The sequence below is a fragment of the Artemia franciscana genome, chromosome 3 (assembly GCF_032884065.1).
Source record: "Artemia franciscana chromosome 3, ASM3288406v1, whole genome shotgun sequence".
Taxonomy (NCBI): domain Eukaryota; kingdom Metazoa; phylum Arthropoda; class Branchiopoda; order Anostraca; family Artemiidae; genus Artemia; species Artemia franciscana.
This window is the reverse complement of record NC_088865.1, coordinates 33,198,992-33,214,471: the sequence shown is the minus strand read 5'-3', so window position 1 is coordinate 33,214,471 and position 15,480 is coordinate 33,198,992. Positions and strand designations below refer to the sequence as shown.

The following is a 15,480-nucleotide window of genomic DNA, read 5'->3' as shown; positions in this document are numbered from 1 at the left end:
CAATTTTGTCTCTCGTTTCTTTTATGAATAGATGTAGATGTCTAATTTCAAATGACAATTATCTTCTCAGTTGATGCTGCCCTTTTTTCAAACGGAAAAGTAAATCTTACAAATGGCTCCAAATCTTAAATTTTTCCGGCTATTTCTTCTGCAAGAAATACCTTGAGTGCAGAAGAAGGATGACGAGAAAGTACTTTTTATATTGTTACCCCTATATTTTCCTAATCCCATTCTCCCCCTCCCTATAAGGATAAGTTCTGTGTCCATACGTTGACATAATAATCAATTTTTACCCTTCGATTTATAAGAGTGAATCTATCCACTTTCGGTTTTCAAGTCTGTTTTTTTATCACTGTTTTTTTTTTTTTTTTTTCATGGTTTGGCATTTAAAGTTTGTGATAGCCACAGTCTTTTTTGTCTTTTCGTATCATACTTCTTTGGTACCTATGACAGCTTGACACAGGTCCTTGCTAGAATATTCTCCACTTTTCTGTTCTTTTGGGGAAGAGCGATTTTATCAGTTTCTTTTCTTAACTCTTTTTTCAATCTTATAGGCTTTAAGAGAGAGAAAAACAAGTATAATTTAAATAAAACATTGGAACAAAAAAAAAACAAAAAAACATACAACATTAAAGAATAAACATCGGAACATTTTGACTCCACGTCCGGGAGTCTTAATGAATGGAAAACAAAAAATTAAAGTTGCATTAAACGCAAAGAAAAAAGGAAAAAAGTCTTAATAGCCTCCACTGTCAAAACAAAACAATCTGAAATTATTCAAGACAATCCTTTGTCATTTCTATGTGCTTTAACTTTTTTTTTCGTCTGATAAAGACTCCCGGACGTGGAGTCAAAATATTTGGATTTTTATTATTCAAAGTTTGTAGGTTTTTTTTTCTTGTTCTACTGTTTTATTTAAATTATACTGGTTTTTCTCTCTCTTACATTTCTGTAAAACGAAAAGCAGTGTGATCTAAGAAATTACTTAAATATTATATGTACCTTTTGGCCATTCCTCTGGTTGATGGGCGGTAAAAACGAAAATGCTGATCGACGAAAAATTAAATTAGAAGATGAAATCGAGCAAAGATTTAAAGCATCATTTAAAATTTCAGTCGAAGTATATATTAAATTAAAAAAAACAAGTTTTTTCAACTGAATGTAAAGAGCAACATTAAAACTTAAAAAGAACAGAAATTATAAGGTGTATGAAGGGGATTGCCCCCTCCTGAAAACCTCGCTATTTATGCTAAAGTTTTTAAGTACTTTTAAAAGATTCCTATTGTTCCAATTAAACGACCCTTGTGTTTAAGGAGTCGTTCTTAAAGAATTGGGACAAATTCAAGTTTTAGCGTAAAGAGTGAGGTGTTGAGGAACGGGCAATCCCCTTCATACACGCAATAATTTCTGTTCGTTTGAAGTATTAGGCTAATGTTGCTCCTTACTTTCAGTTGAAAAACTTTTTTTTAATTTGATTCCTGATCATTTTAAGTAATTCCAGGAAATCTGACCCCACCTCCATGGAGAAATCCCCCTCCCCATGAAGATATCCTCTAGACAATTCAATCCCAGAGAAAAATTTACCCGACAATTACCCTTAACAACTCCACGCGTAAAATTGAGACGCAAAAGAGAAAGCAGGACATTTCAAAAGAATTTTGTATAAGAATTCTGGCAAATTGCCCAGTGTATAATTTCCCCTGACAAGTTCACCCGCTGGAAACTCTCCTTCCCACAGAAAATTCCCCCGTGGAAAAACCCCAGAAAAAAAAACTCGCCCCAACCCGAAAATGTATACATACTTCACAATAACAAATATTATCCAATGTGTAAAAAATGGGTAATTATATGAATTATTATTCTCAGGCTCGTAGCCTTCAATCGGTGAGACTAAACTAAAAAATGGGTAATTATATGAATTATTATTCTCAGGCTCGTAGCCTTCAATCGGTGAGACTAAACTTAATGTAACTTATACATTTAAAATCAGCATAATAAGCCGATTCTTTTGATATATCTAATGGTACCATAATTGCGTTTTTTAGAGTTTTGGTTACTATTGAGCCGGGTCGCTGCTTACTTACAGTTCGTTACCACAAAATTTTTGACATACAATTTTCGCAATGAAAAATTTTGAGACATAGAAGACACTCAAAAGTATTCCTTAAATGAAAAAGTCCTGTTCCTACAATTTAAATTTTAGAAACTTGTACTCAAAATACAAAAGAAATTTTTAACAACCAAGTTTTATTTTGATGAATAAGTGCATCTACGATTGTTAGTAACCATTTTCTTTAGGTGGTGAAAACACATTTAAGATACGACTCTTAAAAAATTATAAAAACATTGTGAGAAAATAAATTATTAGGTAAGGAAATTCTAAGAAAGAATGTTGACATTTGATGAGTCGAGTGGAAATTATATGCATGCAATAGTCTAAAATATACGGAATAGTTGGACGGGGATGAAAGTCGAACATTACAATAAAAAATTTTAAGACCAATCTGGGAGAGTGAGTTCTGAACACGATTCATCGTGTTGACTTAAATGTTTATGACTTACTGATTGACACCAAAAGCATTAATAAGCTCTCAGATTTAAGCTCTCAGATCAGACAGACGTGGCGTGAGCTTATAAGGTTTTCAATGCAACAAACTGTTCCAAAGTTTTCCAGCTCCACAATTTAAGGAAAGTAGTGGCATTCTGTTGATTTCTGGTTCTTGACGACTGCAGACAGGGCCTAGAAGAAGGACTGTCTCTGCAACAAAAATGTCCAGAATATAGCACTGGCTTTACCATTTCCGCCATAGCTTTGCCAACCATTACAAGTGTAGTAAATAACCCGTCACTGCTGTATGAAGAGATTACATTCATGGATATACTACTATTAAAGCGCAGTTCATGAGACGGTTCTATATTCTTCAAAACTGTATTGATAAGTAACGTTCACTAAAGATCCCCTTTAATGAGTTCGAATCAACTCATTAAAGGGCATTTTGAAGCAACAAGGTGCCTTACTTCAAGTTTCACACTTGTTTTCATTATATGGTACATTTATCTAATATAGGATGTACTACTACAAGCGAGTCATTGCAGCATAAAGCCATCTGGTACCAGCATACCTCAACACGCTACTCATCCACCCAAACCTGTTCAAAGCTTCAACCTTCACTTTTTCCTCTGAGATTTCAAGTTTCTTTCATTCCTAAATTATTATTTCTTCCCACTCCGTTCGGAGGCGATCTGCCTTTTTTTTTAGCTCCAAATAGATGGCCAAAAGCACCATTTTTTACAATCTATCATGCTTTATCCATAAAAGGTGATATGTCTTCATCTTTTCTTCATTATAGCCCAAGAAACAAGGATCAAAACACATTTTTCGTACAGGTTCATTATTTGATATTTGGCCGTCAAAAAGGTACCTAAACATGTCCTTAGTCAATTCCTCTGGGAGAAACATACTAATCTTGTTTAAAATTTTTAGGCACCAACACTTCTTAAGTATAATTGCTCACTGTCATTCTTGTGACCTCCAAGATCCTAATCTTAATTCGCAGGAGTTATATTCCTATTCTCTAAACTTTTTATATTGCCAAAACATCACAATATTTATTAATAATACTACCTATGTGAGCGTAGATACGTGCTTGATTTTCTAGTTATCAAGCATCACCGCCTCACCTCTTCATCTTCATTTATTCCTATTTTAAGCAACTTGTCCTACTAAAGATTTTATTCAAAACATTTCTTGTACCTTGAAATCTCAAAAATAGAACACTAAAATCATCTGTGTAACCTAACTGTACGAAAGTTTTACCTTCCCAGATGATACCATATCTTCCAAAGCCTTTGCAATAGTCCTTGGATGGACAAAGTCCATCATAGATCAACGCATACGCTCCTCTTCCAAAACCACATTATTCTTCTTGTGTAGTAAATATGAGGACATTAGCTTGGCTTCCATAGGATGCAAATTATTCAGTATTATAATACTTTTAGACTTAGAGATACCATAAATAAAGTTTTAAGGTAATAACAGTGTGATTTTAGAAGGGACAGAGGACGTGTCAACCAAATTTTCACTTTTTGATTGATACCTAAATAGTGTCTGAATCATCAGACCCCTTTAGTTGTCAGTATTATAGATTATAAACATGCATTCAATTCAGCCGATGAAAGGGCTTTAGTGAAGGTTCTATCCTTGCATGGTACACTAGATAAGTAGTCTGAACTAAAGTGATAAGTGATATGTACAAGAACAATACTGCTGTGATTAAGGTAGAAAGTGAAGCTACTGGCTGTGTGGTGTTGAATCAGAAGTTAAGCAGGGTTGTGTTGTGACCTATATCCCTGTTTAAATAAATAATTTTTTGATGGACTTTGCCCTAAGCAACACGGCAAAGGCTGTGGGAAAGCATGGAATCAAATGGGAAGGTAAATCATTCCTAGACTTCGATTATGTAGATGATTTGATTGCCCTAGATAAAAATGTTAGCAAAATTAATGAATTGTTGGAGGTTTTGAGAATTTTGAGCAAAAGAATAGGTTTGAAAAATTAATAGTAAGAAGACTAAGTTGTTTAGACTAGGAATAAATGAAAATAAAGAGGTGATACTAGGTGATTAGAAGATCGATTATGAGCGAAGATGGTGGATGCAGTGAAGATACATAAAGGAATAATCACAAACAACATTTTTTTCACGATTGAAAAAGTAAAGAAGAATAAAGAGATAAGTCTTTTAACTGAGACTAGAATAATGGAAGCTATGGTAATAACAGTGCCATGGTTAATTATGGTTCTGAAATATGGGCACTTCAGAAGACAGGAGGAAGATTTCTTAAATGTTTTCAAGAGGAGTATAGGGACAGTAGTGGGTACCCATTTGACTGACCGTATGTCAAACAACAAGCTGTACTTTTCCATCTTACTTTCTAGGGCTATAACAAGAGAAATGTTGACATGAGTAGGACATGTTTTGTGGTAAATGGATGACAGCTTGCCAAAGATTAATTTTTTTCGGTCATCTGTCTGGGGCCAAACGAAAAGCAGGTCGTCCTAGAATGGGATGGGAAGGGACCATAAAAATAGGTTTAGAGGAAATTGGACCTTCTTGAGAAGAGAAAATGTGATACTCTGAATAGATTGGGGTGGGGGAGGAGTGATGCTATGTTGACCACAGGCGGCTTGACGCTGTAGCGGCAAGTTGTTGCTAGTAGTAATGGTAAAACTATATCCAAACTTAATTTACAGCATCTATTAGTCTATTAAGTGTCATTATGCTCAGCAATTTGCGTCCTAGAGAAATCAATCTAACAACCCTGTAATTAGTACACTTACATTTTTCACCTTTCCTACAAAGGAGGTTTAATATAAGTATTCCTAAAATCACTAGATACTTCTGCTTTATCGGAAATTATATTTATATTCTTGAGTATCTTACCTCTAGCTTCAAAACCACTATATAAAAAAAAAATAAAAAAATAAGACCCTAGAATAATTATTAAGACAGCATGAGAAGGGCTACAATTCCTTAAAGGCTTCAATATTAGAAATTCATAAGATTTTTAGTAGTCTAGAACTCTCTTAGAGATCTGGAGGCAGACTGATACTCTTTGAAGAGTTTTGTCAGTGAACTGAAACTCTTTGGTCAGATACAATATCTCATGGGTTCAATCAAACAGTTTGTGGTAACAAACTGTAAGTAAGGAGTGACCTAACAACTCTAAAAAACGGAAATTTTGATCAATAGATACATCAAAAGAATTGGATTTTTATGCTGATTTTAAATATATAAGTTTCATCAAATTAAGTCCAACTCATCAAAAGTTATGAGCATGAGAAAATTTGCCTTATTTTCGAAAAAAGAGGGAAACACCCCCCTAAAAGTCATAAAATCTTAATGAAAATCACACCATCAGATTCAACATATCAGAACCCTATTGTAGAGGTTTCAAACTCCAATCTGCAAAAATGTGGAATTCTGTATTTTTTGCCAGAATCATAGATGAGTGTGTTTTTTTTTTCCCAGGGGTGATCGTATCGACCCAGTGGTTCTAGAATATTGCGAGAGGGCTCATTTGAATGGATATTAAAAGTTCTAGTGCCCTTTTTAAGTGACCAAAAAAAATTCGAGGGCAACTAGGCCCCCTCCAACACTCACTTTTCCCCTAAGTCACCAGATACAAATTTTGAGATAACCACTTTGTTCAGCATAGAACAAAGAGAGGTTACGTGGGAGGATCTTTCCATGTAGAAAATTTTCATGGGGAAAGAGAATTTTCCAAGGGGCACTGGATTTCCCAGTAGTATTTAAACAATGATCAGAAATTAAATAAAAAAAAAACAATTTTTCTTTCAACTTTCTTTCAACTTCAGTAAGGAGCAACATAAAAACTCAAAACAAACATAAATTATTACATGTATGAGGGGGTTCGCCCCTCGTCAATACCTTGCTCTTTACACTAAAGTTTTTTTTAGTGTTTTCAAAAGAGCTATTTATTCTAATTAAACAGCCCTTGTGATCCAGGGGTCATTGCTAAAGAATTAGAAAAAAATCGAACTTTTGTGTAAAGAGCAAGGTATTGACGAGGAGGCAAACACCCTCATATACATAATAATTTCTGTTCGATTTGAGTTTTAATGTTGCTCCTTACTTTTAGTTAAAAAAAAAACTTTTATTTTTTTTCATTTTAATTTACAAAAAGGATTAAAAGTGTTGTATCTACATTGTAACTTATAATCAGAGCAGGAAAAGAAAACAGTGGTAGAATCTACTAAGGAAATAAAAACAGTTTTCTTGCCCTTTTTGTACTGAATCTAGACAGGATACTTTTTAAATGAACATGTCTGGTAGTATTAGGAATATGCCTTCACGAAAATGGGGGGACGAGGGTAAAGCATATTTTTTAAATCTAGGGGGCAGAATTTTTTGGTTTTTTCATTTTTTTTTTTCCAATGATAATAGCAAAAATGAGCATTTTTAAAGCTTAGGAAGGGTGGTAAATGCCTCCATGTGACACCACCTCCCACCCAATCAACACCACTTGGTAGCATAGGATCATTAGAATGGACACAAGGTATCTTGTATCATACTATGACAAACATAAAATAGAATGTATGCTCTGTGAATACTCAAACACAAGAACCCCAGTAGTCTTCACTTTCAGCCCAGAACTCAAAAGCTAAATAATTAATTGGTAGCTAAAACTAAATACAACCTTTTGATTAATGCAGTTCTTACTTACTTGGAGGCAGTATAAGCAAAAGTTGCAGTAGTCATGTAGTAATTTTGGAATTCTATTCTCAGCATTAAAAGGTTCAAAGCAGCTAGAGCATTTTAATTCTCCATCATGTAGCATTTTGCCTAGAAAAAAGAGAGGAAATTCAAAAGCAAGAAAAACAAGAAATTAAAAGGTTATTCTAAAGTCATGCAAGATGTTCCTTGCTGATAAAACACAAACTATTCATAATTTTTTTTTTTTAAATTGATGATTTATTAAATCATAAAGTGAATGAAATGTTACATGTCTAGAGTAGCTGCACTAGCAAGTCTTAGTTCTTCTTAAAAATTTGTCATGGCTTTTTAGCATACTGTTTAAAATTTTGACATTTTTTGACACATTATCAAAACTTCAATTCTACAAAATTCACTTTTAAATCCACAACAGTTAAACTACTGGGAGTGCATTTGAGCTAAATAGAGTTTTTTTTTTCAAAGGTGATGGGGGAAATGTTGTAACCATGACAGGTTAACAACAAAAACCAAAGTTTGGTTACCAGCAGGGGACGAATTGAATATTGACATGTCTGATGTCTATTGTGCCCTGGCTGGCACTTCCTGAAGTGGATTACTTAGAATAGATTCCAAAGGATGATGGTCAGTTGTTGCTTTTACATGCCTGCTTCAACAGTAAGACCAATGAACTTGCATGAGTAGTCAAAGTATGCTAGATTAGAGAAAGTTGAGTCTTTTAAGGCTAAATCATGCTCATTACTCCATCATAATTGTATAGACCTACTGAGGTTGCATGGAATTTGATCTTTGTTAATAGGTTTGGGATGTATTTTGCAAGGTAATTTAACATACCAAGGAGAGTTGCAAGTTCTTCTAAATTAGATATGTTGTTGATGACTTTTATTTTATCAAGATCTGGCTGTAACACATGTTGATGTGTCCATATTTCATTACACTTGTAACACAAAATGGCATTTTTCCTTGTTGAATTTAATACCTCTTTCTCTTGCTCTATCAAGTATGACCACCAATCTCTTGTTGTGTTGCTCAAGAATTGAGTAAAATATGAGAGGATCATCAATAATGAAAGCAAAGCCACTTAATCCCCCAAAGCTTATTCCATTTGTCTGTGATATTTATCTTGAGCTGATATAGCACCAAACGGAATATGGTTGAAATAGTATCCCCTATAGATGGTGTTGAATACTATAAGGTCTGCTGATGCATCACCAAGAACTAGCAATCAATAGCCTGACCTTGCATCAAATTTGCTTAGGTACTGAACTCCATGCAATTTGGATGCTACATCCTCCAAAGAAGGAATAGGGTAAAAGGATCTTTTGATTGATTTGTTCAGGTCAATATTGTTTACACATATCCAAAGACTACCATTGAGTTAACCCAATCTGTAGACTTAGATATTCTTTCAATAATTCCTTCACTTTCCACTTGGTTCAGCTTTATTTCAAGCTTTCTGTGAAGGGAGAATAGGATTTTCCAAGCTGTGTAGGCTGTAGAGACAACATCATCTTTTAGATGCCTATGTTATGTCATATTATGCCTAATATGTCTTTATACAAGACAATATTAACTTCAGCAAGGTGGGAAAGTACATTGTAGCTATATTTTGATTAAGTATCTAGTTGGTATTTTGGTTAGGTTAATTTAGGTTATGCATTTAACATAATGCAGTCTGGGCTGCCCCCCTCCCATGATTCTTTGCAGTAGTTTCTATAATTTTGTTTATAGAGTATTAAATTTTCATCATATTTTGTTTTATTTCATTAGCATTAACTAAACTTCACTTTTTGACAGAACTTGAGTGTTGTGGCTATAAGACACAAATGTTTGCAACTGTGACTGGGTTGTTTGGTATGAGCAACATTTTTAACTACTGATACTAATGTTAAGTTTTCACCTTCCATAAGAAATCTTTCTTGCATTTCAGGGTTTTTGATGCTACTAATTATTTTGATATGTACCATTTTATCAGCACTATTATAGTTACAAGCTTTCACTGGGATGTTCAGTTCTGTATACATTTCTCTATCATACTGGTCATGCTTCTGGAAAATATATCTGGCGAATACACTGTTGGTGATGGATGCTGCAAATTCATGGAATTTGAGGTAAGCATCTACACTGTTTTTTCCTGTTTAGTGAGTGGGCTAGGCCTATTCTGTTCTTCTTAACTAAACAAAATAAGAAATTCTTGCTTCATTATATCTATTTCTTAGATCTTTAGAGTCTCTTTCATTTTAACTCATAGGCTACTCCCTTATTTCTGAGCAAAGCCTTGATCTATAACAAAATGTTAGCTGATTTTTTTTGTGATTTGCTTGTTTCTCATTAACATTTTCCAATAATACAGCTTTGAAAGAAAAATCAGCACAATTCAGATATAGCCAAAGGCTATATCTTGAATTTCAAAAGGGCAGGGATGAGATTCAGTCAAACTGGAAGTTAGCCTACTCTCAAATCTAAGAAATGGGCTAGAAATACAGCTAAAAATTTGGCTAGCCTAATCTTATTAGGCTAGTGACTAGCTTAGAAGAGGATAAATACTATGCTGTTGACCTACCTACCAAGAACCCCAAGATCAGGTATGATGAAGACTGTTCAATTCATGCATCCTGTGACAATTGTCCCTTACACTACAAAAAGCCAGTTTAAAATATTTAAGGCAGTACTGAGTTACATTGTAGTGGTCATAGGCTAGTAAGTTGTCACTGAAATATTATTTTAATTGGTTGGCATAGAAAAACCTGTACCTTCAAAACACAACAGTTCAAGAATAACCTAAAACTAAAAGCTTTTTTTATATATTTGTTTGGCCTAATCTCACTTAGCCTACCATAAATGAACTAAGATCTTCTTTTTTCAACTGATGTTTGGTTTCATAAACTGAACAATATGAACATACTCAGCAAGCTTAATTTGGCTGTATCTATCACTTAGCCTTTTCTCTCTAGCCAAAAATTCAATGCCAAGTGCACGTCGGTGCTATTAGAATATTGTATTATAAAAGAGACATCTTCAAAATAATATTTGGTCCTTAAACCAGGAATAAAAATATTTAATCCTTATAAAAACATAATAAGTTTAATAATAACTTAAATCTTATTTTTTTAATTATTTGAATAAATAATTTTGGAGTCATATTTTTAGCCTTATAATTTTTGAGGATTTCACTTGTTTAGTTTGAGTTTTTGCAGAATTTTCAGTTAATAAAACACGTTGATAATATTTGAAAGGCTACACCTTAGTTTTAAAAAATAGTAAGTTTTAATGCTTTTTAGTCAACATTTAGTTTAGCTGCTTTCTGCCAAGCTGGATAGTTATTGAGCTGAAAGTAGTCTTTCAGAAATAAATTTATGCCCCTTTTCCACAACGATGGCTGTTGAACTCATGCTCCCATCCCCATGAAGACAACCATCTGACCAATAAGAAGGTGTACCAGATAAATACATTAATATCATTTGTGTTGGCCCATTTACAAGGATAAAATTGTTTCAGTCAAGGTAGGGAATGAGTGTAGTAGCCTGGTTGATTTTGCATCAATCAGGGGTTTAGCAGGGTTGTGTTTAATTCTCACTTATGTAGGCTAGAATAGATTTTGATGGACTTTTTCCTAAGATGAATAAGAAAGGATAGGAAGAGCATGGCATTAAATAGGAACCAATTTTTTGGGACTTTGATTTTGCTGATGATTTGAGTGTCTTTGTCTACTTGAAAATTCTAGCAAAATGAATGATTTTTTTATGAGGTTTTCAGGGTTCAGGGTGCAAAAATAGGTTTGAAAATCTTTTCTAAGAAGACAAGGTTGCCTATAGCCTAGGCTAATTAGAATAAGTGGAGAGGGAGAGATAATGTTAGGCAAAAAGAAGTTGATCAATTGGATAGCTTCACTTACCCTGGCAGTATTATAAGTAAAGATGGTGGATAGGCCTAGCCTACATTGAGGATATTAAAAGTTAAATATAAAAAAGGCCATGCTGTTTTTTCAAAGTGTTAAAATGTCTAGAAGAATAGGAAGATAAGTCTATAAGCCAAGATTAGAATATTAGAAGAACAGTGAGGACTGCAGTCAAATATTGATCAGGACTAGGCCATTGCAGAGTGCAGGCTAACTTGGGATGCCAAACCATAGTCATGTCACATCACCAGCAAGATGTTCCACAGGTGGCTCATCATCACCTTATCTTGCTGGACATGCAATTTAAAGGTAATTTAAGTTTGACTTTGCAGTGTTGATGTTCCAAAAGATAGAGAAGGATTTGTTAGATGTTATGCAGAGAAATTGTTTATAGTTTGTTTAAGCACCTACCTAAATGACTATTTTTCAAACAATAAGCAGTAGCTTACATAAATATGGTTCTATCATGGCTCCATAATGAGACAAAGGTTAAGGTGACTAGGACAGATTCTTTGGATAACATATGACAGATTACCAAAGATTATGTTTTTTTTTGCCAAACATCCCTGAATTGGGTAAGAGGAGTTCATAAGAACAGACTTAATAGAAATTGTAACTTCTTGGGAGGGTGTAAAAAAAGAGGTGCTTTGAATAGGATGTGTTAGAGGAGTTTGCAAAGTTGTGTTGGCTGCAAGCAGCTGGGTGCTGCAATGTGTCATTATTATCAGTGGTGTGGTAGTAGTGCCACATTTTTCATTACAACATGGCCTTGTTGTTGTAGAATATTTAGAAATAGTATCAGTAGAGAGCAAGGTTACAGTGCACACTAGTTCTGCATTGGCAACACTGAACTAAATTGGCAAAGTATATTTTCAGTGCCATCTTGAATGAGTAGTGTAATTCTTTTGTCAAGTTTTTTCTGCTGGTATTTTTGTAAGGATAAAAGAAACTGTCAAAGATGATTTATGCCTATATTGAAGGTACTTGCTGTGAATTTTGTTTAATAATATAAGTTAGCTGTCAAGCCTTCAAGGCCCTTAGTTCTCTTCATCATTTAAAAAAGGATATTCTCTTCAGCTATTTTGAAATGAAAGTAGCACCATCTAAGCTTGTCAATTTAAAAAAATTGACCTACTAGAAATGTCAAAAATTTGGAATGTCCTCCTTTCTTTGCAAAACATACCAAATGTCCATTTTTTTGCAGATGCTCTTCTCTGTTCTCAAGGGGAAGTTGAACTAGACCTTTCCACCAAATTTTATAAGAGATTGAAGCAAAAATATGCTTTGAACAAATCAAGCATAAAAACACAAGTTCATATGGATACATGACTTTCATCTAGCTCTCATCCTCATGAAAATGAGTCATTATTGTTGAGTTGACTTTCAAGAAAATCAGTTTCTTTTAGGCTTAGGTTCCATTTTCGTCAATTAGGCTTCAAAACAAGCCATGTCAATTTAAATCATGCAAGTAAAAGTTGGCACAGGCATGGGTAAATTGAAACTTTGTCATTAAGGTTTAGAAATTAATCCTGGCACAACCTGGATGTTTGGAAAAACTTATATTATTGATATCCTTTTTCATTCTCAGTGATTGGAATTAAACCTTTATTATCATTTTTTGGGGAAGTATATTATTGTTTTTTTCCTTTAAGTTTATTGTAAGTAGGATTTGTTTTGAAATTTTCTTTTCTTTTAATGTATGTATCCTAGCTCCTCTAGCCTCCTTAGGGAAGGGGGTAAACCCTCAAATTGGCATTCAGAAGGTGACATCCCCAAAGCTGTCAATGCCATTGTTTTATGTCCAATCTCTAGTGATGACAGCCAGAATAATGCTATGATAACAGTCAGAGTCCCCAAACCCCAAAACTGATTCCTAGCTCAGTGATGATTTTCAGACAGTTATTAGAAAGCAGAAATGCAAAAAGCCTTCCAGAAATAACAGAAATCCCTAACACAGTTTCAGCTATGGAATTTAACAAAACATACCATTTGCCTCTGAATGGTGGACTCCACCTATAAAAAATACACAGAAAATAATGATGCACAATGTCCTCCAAATGACCATCATCACTAAAATAAATGAGGCTAAGAAAGCAATCTCAAACCTTTTACCCAACCCCTGGCCATGTACTCCCAAAATTAACCAAAATCTGGCCCAGTTTTCTCTGATTGAGATATCTACCCATCAGCAGGGCATTGTGCACCCTAATGTAATCAAAACAAGCCCAGCCCTCCAAAATCCTAGATTTAGTCACAAAATACTGGATTGAAAGAGTGGCAGCCTCTCCTAATATATCCACTCAAGCAAACACTGTACAAGATAGAGATGGTCCTTATATGTCAAAACTAATTAAATATGTTTTATCAGTGGAACAAATAGTCCAATCAAATTTGCCCAAAGCCCTAAAAACTGCTTTAAATAAGAATATATTGCTAAATACTACTTTTCTAATTCTATCTTTGATGAGATAGGGAAGGACTTATCTTCAATCCTCACCAAATATTGAGCATGTTATTCAACTCAACCCATGGCAATTAAACTGTAGATCCTGCAATGGAATTGTGTCTCTCTTAACTCAAATAAATTGGTGATCTCATCCAGTATGCATCTAATAATAATATTGATATTATTTGTCTGTAAGAGACCAATCTTCATCAGTTTAAGAAAATCAAAATGCATTACGACCAGTGCTACCAAAAAGACAGATCTACTAATAGAAATGGGGGGGGAGTTGCCATTTTTATGCATTATTCAATCCCTTATTCCCCTCAACCAATAAATCTTTATAGGGATGAGATTGATATTGTTGTTATAATACTTAATCTGACTGATGGTAATCATCTTGTCATCAAATAATCATACAATCTATGTTGAAACAATGATATCCAAAAGGTTCTGGAGTCTGAACTTTTAGGGAATAAATCTTTTATTTTTGGTGATTTTAATGCACATAGCCCACTTTGGGAACAAATAGCCTATAGTAACAGAGCAGGAAGAGGCATTGAGAAGATTTTGTCTAGCATTCTGGTTACTTTGATTTTCACTTCATTTAATTTCCAAACCCTGTATAATATTTCATCTTATACTTTCTCTACTATTGACTTGCTACTTGGTCCATCTTCATATTATGGTCAAGTTCAGATGGTAAGGTTCCCTCTCTGCAGTCTGATTACTATGCAATTCTAACATTAATTCACAATGTATGCTATTCTCCTAAACCCCACATAGCAACTTTTAACAATTCCAAAGGCAATTGGCCCCTGTTTTGGGATATATTGAAGGAAGCTGATTTTTGCTTCATCTCAAATAACTCTGATATGAATGTTATTGAGTCCAGTATGAAAATCATCCTGTTACAGTCAGCTAAATCCTCTATACCCATGACTAAGCCAATTTTTATAAGGGTTCTAAGAGACCCAAGAATTGGTGGAATGAGAAATGTATGGTAACAGTACAGGCAAAAAGGAAGACTTGTAAAATGTTTCAAAAGAGTCCATCTACAGCAATCTCCTATAAGCAATCATATGCTAAAGTAAAACGGGTGTGTAAGAAAGCTAAACAGTATACCTGGTCCAATTTTAACACAGGTATTAGCTTCAGAACCCCAATTCCAAATATTCATAACTTTATTAGCCAACTCAATAGTGGTAAGCAGTCCAAGGATGACTGTGAATATGATATCATGCAGAATGGATCTCCAGTTTTCTCAGATGAAAGCAAAAAATTTGTCTTATATTTTATATTTGTAATATAAAATATATGATTGTTCTGATTCTCATTACTTTTGACCTCCATTTTGTAACCTGGCTCACATGTCTTTGCACAAAGGTCCTTAATGGAACCGTTTTCCCTAGATGAATTTAATGCAGCACTTAAATCCCTTAATAACAGGTCTTCCCCAGGACATGTTAGCATTTATATTAAATGAATTTTTGAGTCCCTAGAGGTCTTCCATACTGCCTTCTTAAATCTATATGATCTTGTTTGGACAAGCCAAAAGTTCCCAGATGCTTGGAAGATTGTCAGGTATATCTGGCTTTAAAACCTTCTTACCCATCTAGTGACACCAAGTCTTACTGACCTATATCTGTTTTACCAGCCCTTAGTAAAGTCCTGGAAAGGCTTATTCTATCAAGAATTGAGGGTGTTGCTGAAATTAATATTCTTTTTCCAAGTGAACAAATAGGCTTCAGAAAAGGACAGAGCTCTGTGGATAACACCACTCACCTTGAAATTGATGTTTGTAATTCTCTTAAAACCAGGCAGGCCGCAATGTCAGTCCTGAATGACTGGTCAGATGCCTGTAGGAATGTAGTCCATGATAAACT

At 34.3% G+C, this 15,480-nt stretch overlaps 2 protein-coding genes across 6 annotated transcripts in view; one reads left to right on the top strand and one right to left on the bottom strand.

The window, feature by feature from the left end:
• Positions 1-10,360, bottom strand: part of LOC136025189 (uncharacterized) — a 40,618-nt gene extending 30,258 nt beyond the window's left edge. The window contains exons 1-2 of one of the 2 annotated variants that reach the window (XM_065700983.1): positions 10,159-10,360; positions 7,246-7,364 (exon numbers count right to left, since the gene is read on the bottom strand). In XM_065700983.1, the coding sequence (XP_065557055.1) occupies positions 7,246-7,359 (114 nt within the window). In that variant the 5' untranslated portion in view covers positions 7,360-7,364; positions 10,159-10,360. Of the gene's footprint in view, positions 1-7,245; positions 7,365-10,089 lie in introns of both variants that reach the window. The other variant, XM_065700984.1, reaches the window with a different exon arrangement.
• A 26-nt stretch (positions 10,361-10,386) lies between these two features.
• Positions 10,387-15,480, top strand: part of LOC136025187 (LETM1 domain-containing protein LETM2, mitochondrial-like) — an 81,970-nt gene continuing 76,876 nt past the window's right edge. For 2 of the 4 annotated variants that reach the window (XR_010617035.1, XM_065700980.1), the window contains exon 1: positions 10,387-10,513. The gene's annotated coding sequence lies outside the window, so the exon portion shown is untranslated. Of the gene's footprint in view, positions 10,757-12,023; positions 12,132-15,480 lie in introns of those variants that run through there. The other 2 variants (XM_065700981.1, XM_065700982.1) reach the window with 2 other exon arrangements.